Below are 13,468 nucleotides of genomic sequence, written 5' to 3'. Positions count from 1 at the left end.
CAACCCTTAACTATGAATAAAAGTAAAAATGAAATAGAGGGCCTGTACGAAAAAGAAGTGAAAGGTTATAACTTTAGAACAAAAACTTAATATTAAAAGATTCAAACGTGGTGATAAGGCCAAAATCAGCTGCATTTTTGGATCCATTGGATGGCAGTGATCACAGTGTACTAATGTGCAGTTTATTGAAGACATAACTGTTGTCGAGATTAAAGGGAGAGGTTTTTGTTTTCGTAAGGCTGACCATAATGGTCTTGGATAGGTTTTAAATTCTATGCAGTGGGACCAACTGATGATGTTACCAACAGCAAATTCTAAATGGGAAGCATTCAGGGAAGTAATCATAGAAGCTACTAGGCTTTTCATGAAATGCTGTTCAAGGCTTAGATCTAAATGAATATCAGATGAACTGATGAGACTTATAGCAGAGAAGAAAAATGTGTAGAATGCATATAAATTATCAGTTGATACAGAAGTCTATGGTAGATATAAAATAGTTTGTAATTAAGACAAAGGAGGTTAGGCAAGCTAAGGCAGATTAATAGAAGACTCTGGCTTTACTTCTTTACTTATATTAATAGTAGAAGGAAGAGGCTGAATCACATTGATCCACACAGTGGTGATTGTTTAACTGTTGATGATCCTACTTAGGTTTCTGAGAAAGTTAATAGGTATTTTGCATCTACATTCATGCATGAGGAATTCTTTAGGAAAGGGGATGCCAGAAGTTTATCAAACTGTAACAAGGGGCTAAATGATTGTGATAACTGAATATATAATATGGAAGAGAAATTGTTGAAGCCAAACGTAAATATGAAAGACCTGTTGGTAATTTTTCAATCAAATATGAAGTTCTCTGACCGCAGACAGGCTGCCAGGACAGCTCATGGAGTTTTGTCAGTGATATACAGCAACTTTTGCTAGTAGGGATGATTATCCCATTGTACAAAGTTGGGCAGCATTTTGAGATTCCTATTCAGTAGATATCGTTTTCTCCTTCTGTAGTATACAACATACTATAAAACTCATATTTAAAATTTGCTTTGCTCATAATTCTGTTAGCCTTCTTAACATCCTTATACACTTCCCAATCTGTCTGTTCTTTAGTCCTCTGCCATCTGTTAAAAGCCCTTCAAAATTACTTTGTGCACTTCATTCCACCGCATCTGCTCTGGATGGTAAAATCCAAACTGGCAGATTCTGGCACTGATGGTTACCAATAATTTTGGCCACATCTTGCACATGTCACAACTATTAATGGAGAACCCAAATTGCTGCTGGCTCTAGCAGCATTTGCAGCCTGGCTAGTCCAGTTATTACCGTACAATTTTTGCAGTCCTTTAGTTCTTGCCTCCTAATTAGTAAATAATCTATTTGTAACATCCAAAACTGCTTTTGAATATTATTTTATGCTTCTATCTTCTGGTAGAATGTATTTTCAAGTCATAAACTGGCATATTTTAATTTGCAGTTAGACCATTTGTTCCATCTCCATTGGCTTACCTCAGGGTAGGACTCTTTCAGTTGTTTTATTTGTTGCCATTCTTAGTATTAGTAGTGAAAAATGATGCAAGAAAGCAAGCTCAAAGCATCAGCCAAAAAAGGAGGAAAAAATCCCACATCATCTGTCAATCCCCTCCAGTAACTGGTCTAGTTCTGTCAATTATTCAGGCTATCCACTTTCACAACAGATGGAAGCTTGTTTCAACAATCAACCACTTGAAGACAAACTTCCGTACATCTATCCTGCAACCATCCTTCAATTTGAATTTATGCCCCCTCATGTGTAGTCTGAACAAAAGGAAGAATGACATCAGCACTGAGCTTGCTCAATCCATTCAGAGCCTTAAAAACCTGTCAGATCACCTCACAGATGCCTACTCTTCAGACACTGCAATTTGCATAATTGAAGCTTTTCTTGATAAGAGCATTCATTTTTATTCCCTTCACTAATCTCATGGATTTGCATCCATTCCAGCAGATCTACATCCTAATATGAGGTCTCCAGACCAGTATGCAGGTCTAACACAGGCTGCTGCTAATTCCAACAGATTGTGGCTCAGGCCCATGTGCCTGCTAAATACAATAAGGTTCTTCTGTTCCCTGTATGTTGCAAACCCTTTTGACTTTGTGGTCATCCCAGATTATAAACAGAAAATTTATTTAAATTATTTTTTATAAACTGATAAGGAGAGACCTGGAGTGTTATAAGTACATATGCACAACAAAGCAACGTATGAGTGAGGAGAGTAAAAAAAAATTTTGGTTATTTCAATCAAGTACTGCAGAAGATACCAAGAGGGAGAGCAGATTATTTTGGGGCAGTGGGGAGTGATTTGAATGGACATATGAGGAAAGATAGAGAGATTTAGTAGTGTATATAGTGAACATGGATGTTGGAATGAGAAACAGTCTTCCTTACCACTTCTATCTTCTCTCTCATTTCCTTATCCAAAACAATACCTACTCCATTTTTTCTATCTCTACGTCCCACACATATCAAATTGTCCTTCCTTAGCCTTCTGTTGTTACTTATATATTTTTGTAAACATAACTAATGAATTGCTAATATCACTTATGTGAATAATTTTTTTTTCCAATAACTTTAATTTGTTCATAATCTACTTTATATGATATACAAATTGCTACTAGAGATTTTTATTTTTTTTTTATCCGTTTATAAAATGTAATGCTCAGTTCAATTGATTACATGATTGTTTCTTTACAGGGAGATCTTAGTCCAAAACAAATCAGGTGTAACAATGGCTATTTTCAAATCTTATAGGTGAAGGATATGACTCTATATTATCAGAATGTTAATGAATGCTTTTGGTCTGATTAACTCGTTTTAAAAGTAACTAAAATACTAACTAAATAAAAATACTAAGTTGTATTTTCTTATGTATTTCACCAAAATAGATGTGAATATATATTAAAAAAAAAAAAAAAAAAAAAAAACATGAGAAACTTGTGCACACACTTGTTGTGTAACTTAGTATAGCCATTTCCTCTTGATGAGCAGGGCTTAAGCATCTGAATAATGGAAACATTTTTTTCAGTTGAAGGATTAATTTTTTATTTGGTTTTATAATAACTAATGGAGAAAAAGAGTTGTAAAATTTTAATTAACAACCAAAAAATGTTATTTACAAAAATGACTGTGTAATAAGTGATTTTGTTTATAAATTTAAAGAATTATTTGATCAGTTTGGAAAATCGTCCTTTTGTTGTTTTCTAAGTTTTATTTCGATTTTGAACATTTTGGTGTCAAAACAAAATAGAGAAAAAATCCCTACCCCTTTAAAATGGACTGATATTGTTAAAAAAAAAGTCAACATTAGTAAAAGCCAGCTTATTACCAAGATTACCAAGAACTGTATCACAAGAGGAGAGGGAGAACAGTGGAAGGAAACTTATCATCACTATGGAAACAAAAAATTTAGAACATTTTTTGTTCTCTATTTGTCTAATCAGCGAGAAAACTTAAGCTTTTACTGTTCTGCACTCGTCTTAAAACCACTTTTCAACCCTAACATTGCATTTTAAAGGTAGAATAATGCCATTTGCAGGTAAAGTTCTTGAAAAGTAAGTAAAAGCTATATTCAGGAAATCGGATTTCCAGTGTCTATCTTTTCAGAAAAGAAAAACGTTTTAGAAGAGGGAGGGCTTTCAAAATGCAGTTTTGTGGCCATTACGAAAAGGTGTGGGGGGGGTATACTAGAATGTAACATGCTTGCAAACTGTGAGGTTCATTCTTTTTCATATTTTAGAGGATCATTGAAGTTGAGCTATCTGTGAACAAAAAAAAAAAGGATTTATGCCTTGAAATCAACAGTTTATATTCAGAAATTAGGTATTTGGTATATATAGGGTAATATTATGCATTAGGTACAACCATAGCCAAGCAGTCGGTATGTGTAGGTACAGAGTTATGTCATGCATTGAATCCTTGCAATACCACAAAATACAGGTATTCTTATAGATTTCACAGGTGTGCAAATTGGTAAAAATGTGGGAATTTGTGAAATATGGGACACTTGTTTTTCAAGAAATTTGCAATTAGCAATGCCCTTGATGACACTGAAATTTACTCTTTGAAGAATATGAATGTTTAGACCATAATATTAGGTGAGTGTGATGGTAGCGATGACAAGTTTTTGGTATTCTACAAATAGTTTTGTTCTGTCAGCACACGTGAATTTGTGCAGTGCATGTCACTACATCTTATTATCCAGAAAATATGGCAATTGTGATATGGCACTTACGTACAGAAATTAAATAAAACCACTCTGTGGTTTAATTAAGTCTCTAGTCACGGAACAGCTTTCCATGATGATAAGGCTTTTCAAGATGAATCTTAAATGGAATAAAACAAGGTGCTGAATTTTGTTTTATTTTGGCGAGTACAAAATTTATTTATCGAAATGTAGTAACACCTCAAGTGAGTTTTCTGCCAACAACGCATGAAGTACTCTTTGTATACATTTTGCTTTTAGTCATGTTATAAGCATAATTTTATACATTTTAGTTTACATATTGATATCTTATCAATGCATATACACTTTTCAAAACAGTACAGCTCCCCCCCCCCCCATGTTTTACCAATTGACTGTTTCTCTCCATTTGGTGGAACATGTCACAGTGAGAACTGGTAAATGTGATATTACAGTTTCATGGCATGCAGTCCATATGAAGTACTTCATCGACACAGGGAGGGGATGTGATCTGACAGACTTTGAAGAAGGGATGATTGTTGGTTACCAGTTGAAGAGTGGCAATATTATAGAAACTGCAAGCCTTATGGACTGTTCATGGAGTGCTGTAGTTAAGTTGTTCCAAGAATGGATGGTTCGTAGACATAGCAGAAGTTGCCAGGTGTGGTGAATATAGGCTGTCCCATCTCCTGTAAGCAGGTAGATGGAAAATAGTAGAATGGCTGACGGTGGACTTTAATCAAGGGACAACCGGTGGTGTTTGTAACACCACAATCTAACAAGCTAAAGTGTAGGCATCCAGTCAAATGTACCCATGTTTATGGCCATTCATTGCCAATGATGCCTAAAGTTTGCATTTTAACTTTATTTGACTGTTGATGACTGGAAAAAAATTCTTTTCCAGTGATCAGGTCTAGCAGAAAAAAGCAAGTAGCAGCAGTGTTTTGGTATGGGGATGTTTTTCTGGGAATCTCTTGGAGTCCTCATACTCGTAGACCATACTCGGTGACAAAAACTGCCTAACCGTTGTGGCTGATCAGTTATGTCCCTTCATGGTGACTTGCCTTTCCAAATGGCAGAGGCATGTTCCAGAAGGATAATGCTCTCTGCCATGTTTGCCTGTATTCTTCAAGAGTGGTTTGCAAAACATGGAAGTGACCGTCGGGTGTTACCTTGGCTACACAATTTGCCACATATATATCCCATGGAACATCTCTGGGATTATGTGGATTAACAGATCTTGTGTTTGGATCTTCCACACAGAATTAATTAGATTGAACTATACCCTCCTAGCCAATTATCATCCCATTGCAATTAATTCTACTCTTTCTAAAGTAATGGAGAAATCTAACTGCCAACTCTTAAACTATCTAGAAACCTTCCGTCTGATCAATGATTGCCAGTATGGATTCCATCAGTGTCGATTCACTGGTAGTATTCTGGCTTATGTTACCCATTTATGGACAAATTCAATGGAAAAGTCTGGTGAAACACAAGCAGTTGCTCTTGATACCTCAAAGGCTTTCAATTGTGTTTGGCATAAAGGTCTTCTAAACAAACTTCCATCTTATGGTTTGCCAACTGTTTTTTGTAATTGGTTATCCAGTTTTATCTCTGATTGCTCACTGAGGGTGATGGTAGATGGCTCTCTGTCTTCTAACTTCTCCACTAATGCTGGTGTCCTCCAAAGTTCAGTTCTTTCCCCCACTCTTTTCCTCTTGTACATTAATGACCTTCTTCCATTGACTTTAGGTATTTTTAATACATTGTCAACCCATGCAGTAGTTCACCTGCTGTTGCTTCGATTTGCATAACGACTTGCTGGGCATAATGTTTTGGCTCTTCAATGTATTAACTTACAGAATATTTTTAATATTATGGTATGTTTTTTCATTAATAAAAATTGTCAGTTTTCATAAATTTAAAAAAAATTTCATAATTTGATTTTTTTTTTTTTTTTTTTTTTTTTTTTTTTTTTTTAATTGAAGTAGTGACATAGAAGCCACTGTTTTATGGGGTTGGGAGGGGCATTTTAGAAATCTAAACAACATTCATTCAAAAATTTATAAGGAGAGTGGCTCCCTGAAGAGGAACAACATACAGTATATTCTATATAAGCATTTCTATTTCTTTAATGTAGAAGCCTTCAGCCAAAACAAGTGTTCCTTATTCATTGGCAGCTACATGAATTAGCTTATTTAGGATAGGTCCTTTATGAACCAGTTAAATTCACAATGGTCACATTTGCAGTCTTTATTGATGTGTTGTGAATGGTTAGCAATTATCAGTTATTCACAACAGAAGTTGTGCACTGTGTAATTTTTCAAATATGAAAAAATAAAGTACAGCAATATCAGTTTTATATCTTTAATGATTAGAACACTCTAATGATATATTTATTTTAGAAAAATAACAAATAGTGAAAAGCCTAATCTTGCTATTACAAAACAGTGTTTCTTAACATTACAGGTCACATCTCTAAAATTATGAACACAACATGATGTATTGCAACCATGGCACATCAAAAGTGATAACCCCTTTACTAAAAGTGTACATTAACATTTTTGCATTTATATTCCACACAATAAAAATATCTCCATATAACACAGCCAAAACCTTTCCCTAATTTTCAGTGGTCAATATAAAAGTGATAGTATCTCAAATCTGATTTAAGAAAATGGAACTCTATAAGAAAACAAGCTGCCTGAAGAATCAATATTTACATTAAAAAGAAATGAAATTAAAGAAGCAATTTTTTCCTGTTGTTAAGGCACATATGAAACTGGAGTATTGCAATGCACATAAGTGTACATATGAGTGTAATTGGAAATTTATTTTTTTTTAATGCAATTTATAAAATTTAACTGGAATAAAATATAGATATATCAGCATGCTCAAAAAAAAATAACAGCCAAGAAATTATGCAGAAAGAATTAAATACATAATACTTTGTGAAATTATCTTTCAAAGTGATAGAGATAAATTGGTTACAAAAATACTGCTGAGCTTAGAAGCAAATAAAATTTTCTGATGCATATATTACAAAAATATTATTGCTTTTGTCCTAAAACAAAGTCTGAATTCACATTTCAAATTGTTTTACCATTAAACATACATTATGCACTTTTTAGTAATTTTGTTATAATCTATAATGTAATGAATTTTTTCCATTGCAATTTATATATCAAAATTACTGTACTGTTATATGCTGAATCATTTAATATCAAATGAGAATTATAATTACACTGTGAAATTCTAGATAGAGATGCACCAATTTAAAAATCATACACATGCTGTCTGCCTAAAGGCAAATCTTCGGAAAGCTTAACTGTATTTCAATGAATTATCAAGTAATATTGCCAAATTAATGATTTCGAGCATGGAAAGAGGCTGCAGCCTTCCACATACCAAAGTTCTTTAGATTCCTTCCGTAATATTATCCAAAATGTCATTAAAGCAATTAAAAAATCTGATTAAAATTAGATTTTGGCCATCAGCCACAAATAATTAAACAGCTTAGTTACCTAATGTGCTGTACGTGTACAGCACAATTTATAGATTTAAATCTGCCCATGTTCCTGAAAACAAGGTTGCATTGCTAGAGCTTTATATAGTCAAGCATGGTACTATAATTAGGTGAAAGATCATACTTGAGAATTTCTGTCATTAGTGAAGATCTCTTGAATATGAATTCCAGGACTACAATCCTGGAGTATATGTGTGGATGCAATTCTCACTGAAAGATTGAGCCTGTGTATACTGTCACAAAAAAATACAGTTAGCTGCTCCACTGTTACAATGAAATTATACACCCTTCTGGCTTTGGCTGTCCAGAGTATAAATGGACATTTATATACCAGTAAGAAAATATAGTGCAAACAGGATGTTGGGATGGACTAATACAGGGCTGGCCACTCTAACAGAGCAGAAAAAGATGGCATGGGAAAAGTTAAGTGATGAAAGGTATTGACATCTGTAATAGTACCATATAAAAGTGTAAGTTGGCAAAGCCTGAGTATAAGAAATCATTAGCAAAGAATGGTTACAGGTGAAAGATCCTTCAAAGTGAAGACTGGCTGTTTACACATATGGGACGACATCCTTAGGCATTGCATTGCATGCTGACAGTCAACTCCTCAGTCACTTGGTGAGCAAAGGTCTGTGCTGGTGAAAGAATGGGACTTGTTGCCATAGAATCTTATAGACACTCTTATTGAGCATAGTTTGCCACTGCTTGGCCTGTTTAGCCATTGGAGGAATTATACCCTGTACTGATGTCAAGTGGAAAAGACCTGGGTTCAAGCCCCATCAATGATGAGAAATTTACAAGGCCCTTTTCACAATGTGATTAAGTTAGTCAGGTGAGGGTAGCATGATTTTTTTGTCCTGGAAACTAAGGGGGGGGGATTTATCGAGTAAACAGAATATTGAACTCAGCACACTTGCAATTTACAGACATATGCGGAGCAATATGGCCTTAGTTGCCGATGTTCCTAAAATCCTACTACACCAACTGTCATGTGACCATATTTTTGGACATCTTGTATTGGCTTCTGTAGTGACCTTTTTTTTTTTTTCCCCTTCAGAGCATTAGCAACTAAGGCCATATTGCTCCGGGATATGCAGTAGTCATTGCCTGACCTTTCTGCATCCTCTATGTGGTGTTGACAGGCTCGAACCCCAGGTCTAATCAAGAAGCGTGTGCTATGCGCTGCTGCTCCTTCCCACCTGGCTACGGAGGCGCCACTGTTTTGGTTATTCTTATACAACCCCCCTATAAATGTCCCTTATACTTGTCCAAAGTTTTTGCTGTCTACTCATGTCATTGTTATTTTATGGTACACCACAATACCAAATTTCGTCATGCTCCATTGCAAGCTGCAAGAGTTACTCCACACTTTCGTGTTCTGTTATTTTTGTGAGCAGTGTATTTTGATACAGATACAAAATAATTTTGACGTTTGGATTTTATAAGAGCATTTGACTCAGTCCCTCACGATAGGTTACTGTATAAGCTGGAACATGGGATCACAGTTAAATTTTCAAGATAGATTGTAGGGCAAGAGGTTATGATTAACATTTACCCTTCTGGGCTAGTGTAAGACATGGGATCTGCCAATTTTAATGTATTTACCCACCCTGTGCTAAGTGCCCAGTTGATAGAGGCCAAATATCACTTCTGGGACCACTGATATCAACAACAAAAGGACAGGAAGTGTGATGCCTATAATTGCTGAGTGAGTGACTAAGGATATGATGCACCAAATTGCAGGTGATGTAAAGAGTGGTTAATGATCAACTGCAAGCAGCACTCCTTCAGAACAACCTGGACAGGCTTCAAGAATAATCAGAAAAGTGGCAGCTATGTTTTAATCAGAAAAGTGTAAGATTTTCCACTTGGGAACCCCACAATTTTCTTAATTGACATAATTTATACACTTGGTGAGATTGAATTAAAAACAATAGATGAAGGGATTTATGAGTTACAATATGGACAGACATATTGTAACTCATAAATCTCTGAGCAGTATAGATAAGCAACAAGGAAGGATTTGTCAAACATTTATTTGTAGAGATAGGGAGGGTATAATCTTGCTATATAAAGCAACTCGAAGACCACACTTGAAATAATGCATCGAAGTACTGCAAAAAAAAACACACCACTGAGCTTGAAAGGGTTCAAAGATAGGCAACCTGCTTGGTGAGACCTGCAAAAGGGGTGCCCGTTTGAAGAACAACTTTGAATATGTGGGCTACAGAGCTTGGCAACCAGGCACCTCAAAGAGGAACTGAATTAAGTAGAAATTTTCACTTCATCATTGAGAGAATGAGAATCGTGTTTGACTTAGGGACTGCAAATTGAAAATTACACGAGAAAGGTTTAGACTGGACTGTGTGATGCTTTCATTTTGTTAGCAAGATGTTAATTACTGGAATAAGTAACTCACCAGTAGTTGAGGCTGGCAGTTTTAGGAAATTCAAAGGTTAACTTGGTTATGTACCTATGTGAAGTATCAAACAGGTAGTTCATTTTCTTTTCTATTATATATTTTTTATTATTTAATTTTTTTGCTGGTGTAGTAAAAGCCTTTAGCTTCCTTACATTATTATTTCTGATGATACAATTAGTAGTTTGGATTAGATTATTCATTATATTAAAAGAACATCTGCTTGATGCTCAAATATAGCTTCCAACCAAGTGTACTCCATAGTAATGTTTACCAACCAAGAGTTCATGAGAAAATTCTGAGGAATGTGCATGGCAAATTTGGTAATACTCTTTTTTCGCTTTCCTCCTGATATTTTTTTAAAAAAATATTCAAAGAAACAGAACTTTTTGTATTTTATGAGAAAACAAAGCTAAGTTTCTTAACCCCGCCCCCCACAACTCCAAATAAGATTTTAACTGCAATTGTACACTTACTATAAACAGTTCAATTTCGATTCAACAGATAGAACTTCTCATTGTGATAGACATATGCAAATAATTCAGCCCACAGTTATACTAACAATGTAGCTGCCCACTTTTGACTTTCAAAAAGTTGGAGTTAAGTACTGTAGGCAGGAAAGAAACAGGTTTTCTGGTTAAAACAGTTGATGCTTTTCAAAATTATAGTTCTGCCCAAAGGAAAAAAGGGTTCTTTTTGAAGTTCACACTGCACTAACAATTATTAAATTTCGCCAGCACGTACACATTTCATATTTTATTTTATAATGTTTTGCCACTGAGGAGACATTTTCACCATTAGAAATTTTATCTAATAACTCAATTTTATTCGCTAATGTCATCACCTTCTTTGATCTTTTCACATTTCTCTTGTTATTCGTAGCCATATTTTTGTAGGGGCTAGAAAGAACTTGTTCCCAATAAAGTCACTTTCTTCCGTTAATGCACTCGAAAAAGTCTGTTCACTGCAAAATGATAGATTTATCATTTTTGTAAGCATATCAATTTATAAGCATATAAATTAAAAGCAAACGACGAAACCTTCCATAACAGCACATAAATAACATACTGAACAAGGATTAGCAAGAAACATCCACGCTCGCAATTTTGTCACCCCTCTCCCCCACCCACTGAGCACTGTTTTGATGGGGAAAGATGATTTTAGCTGTGCCAGAGTTTTTTTTTATGGTGGAAAATGTTCACGGCGGTTTAAAATTCACATTTTTTTAGGTTTCATTTTATATTAAATCAGCGACCGCAAATACGTGAAATAGGGAATCGGCGACCGCAAATAGCGGGGGTTTACTGTACTAGTATAGTATGCTTTTAAGCATTAGCTTACCTTACATTTTTTCTGTCAGTGATTTCTCTTTGATTGTCTGTTGGACATCAGTTGATTATGATTTCTCCAAGAAAGGTATTGTAGCAGACTATGCACATCAACAAAAATGTTGTCAGTTTTATGGCAACACACTGCTGTTCAGACTGCACTTCCAAGAGCATTTTCAGAACTGCACGAAAAGAGAAGATATTAATTCCGTGTTTTTCAACTGGTTAAATATTCTTCAACACTTGGTACTGCTATGAAATGCCACAAACACTTAGGTAACTTGTTATATTCCACGCTTCCCCTGTGTACTTTCAGTTCCTTTATCAAGGACCACTGTATATTGATTCTTCCTTCATAATAGCATCCAATAGGTTCTCACATCAAAAATGACATTTCATTATCTCAATGATACCGAGCAGTGCTAGAAACTTTTGTTTCAATTAGGTTCTCCAAATGCAATTATTAAGTTAAAGTTAAATAATATTTAACTTAATGCTTCTGATAACCCATTGAACAACTTACTATTTATGAATTCTAATCAGAGCTAGCAGACTTTAAGTCCATAATTTAGCAAATTTATTCAGCTTCTGCTGTATGTATGTATTAGATATACGAAGCTGTAACATTTGTTGATAAAGATTAATAAAAGAACTAAGTTCTTTTATTAATCTTTAATGCTTTCTGAGATAGGGTATCAACTGTAATATGTGCATTACACTAAATATGAAAATAACACGCAGAATAATTTTGGAAACATGCAGAATAATATATACACTGGTGTTTAAGGAAAGTGCATCACCCCTTAAAATTGTAATTGTTGTCTGAATAATGTAAGTATATGGGCAATATTTCTTACAGATTGCATCAGATAAGGTTGACACGCGTAGGTGAAGACGTGATATTGCATCAGCTGTTACTTTCAGCTATATAAGCATGCTTTGCAAGAGTTGCAGTCATTCCTTGCTTGTGTCAGGATGACGAGTTACATGCAGTTGACACCATGAGGAAAGAGTGCTGTTGTTGCTTTACGTGAGGATGTTCTCCCCATTATATTGCTTATAGAATGTCTTGTAATCAGTCAACAGTGAGTAGATTTCTTTCCAAACTCAAGAATACTGGTTCTGCTGATAGGAAAAAAGAAACCAGATGCAAACGGGTCTCTATGCCAAAATATAGCCACATTTTAAAGCATTTATGCCTTAAAAACCTGTAAAGCTTCTTCATATGAGCTGAAAAGAGAATGGGAAGAACATACAGGTGTGGTAGCAAGTGCAGTAACAGTCAGAAGACTATTTAAAGAAGCCCCTCCTCACACACAAAAAAGGCCCGATTAATTTGGTATAAGGAGCATGTCAAATGGACCCCCGAGCAGTGGAAGTTAAATTATTTTCTTGGAGGAGGAGAAGAAATTCAACCTGCATGGCTCTGATGGGAGACAAATGATTCGCCATAGACGTGAAGAATACTATCCAGACTGTATGGTGTCTACAGTGAAATTCCCTACCAGCAGCCAAATGATATGGGGGTGCATTTCGTATCACAGTCACCTGCAGTTTATAAAAGGTTCTGTAAATGCCAGCGGATACCTGGCTATATTGCTGCCAACCATTTCAGACTATTTCAACCTGCCAAGTAACTGCATATTTCAGGACTCTGCTTCTTGTCATTGGGCAAAAAGTGTAAGTATGCACTTTTATAGTTACTTTAGCTTCATTTTTGCATTAGAGGTTCAACAGTAATGAGTTTACATTTGTTAGAGGTGAAAAAATGTTTGGAAGAACAGTCCATTACAACTCTTAGCTGGCCAAGAAACAGTCCAGACCTGAATCCTATAGAGAACTGTTGGCATCATGTGGAATCTGCAGTTGCCAGAAAGAAACCAAAGGCCCTTCATGAACTTCAAAAAGCCATAATTCATGTTTGGAACCACGAACTATCAGTTCTTCAGAAATTGATCTTGACGGTGTGCTGCTGTCA

The 13,468-nt window shown here is 35.2% G+C and overlaps 1 protein-coding gene across 1 annotated transcript in view; it reads left to right on the top strand.

Annotated features, from left to right (window-relative positions):
- Lamtor5 (Late endosomal/lysosomal adaptor, MAPK and MTOR activator 5) overlaps window positions 1–13,468 on the top strand; it is a 57,282-nt gene that overhangs the window by 25,780 nt on the left and 18,034 nt on the right. The window contains exon 4 of the mRNA XM_090370952.1: window positions 2,729–2,785. Coding sequence (XP_090227078.1) covers window positions 2,729–2,785 — 57 coding nt within the window. The remainder of the gene's footprint in view (window positions 1–2,728; window positions 2,786–13,468) is intronic.

The sequence above is a fragment of the Mastigoproctus giganteus genome, chromosome 3 (genome assembly GCF_048544385.1).
Source record: "Mastigoproctus giganteus isolate SK-2022 chromosome 3, ASM4854438v1, whole genome shotgun sequence".
Taxonomy (NCBI): Eukaryota; Metazoa; Arthropoda; class Arachnida; order Uropygi; family Thelyphonidae; genus Mastigoproctus; species Mastigoproctus giganteus.
This window is presented reverse-complemented; position numbering and strand designations above follow the sequence as displayed.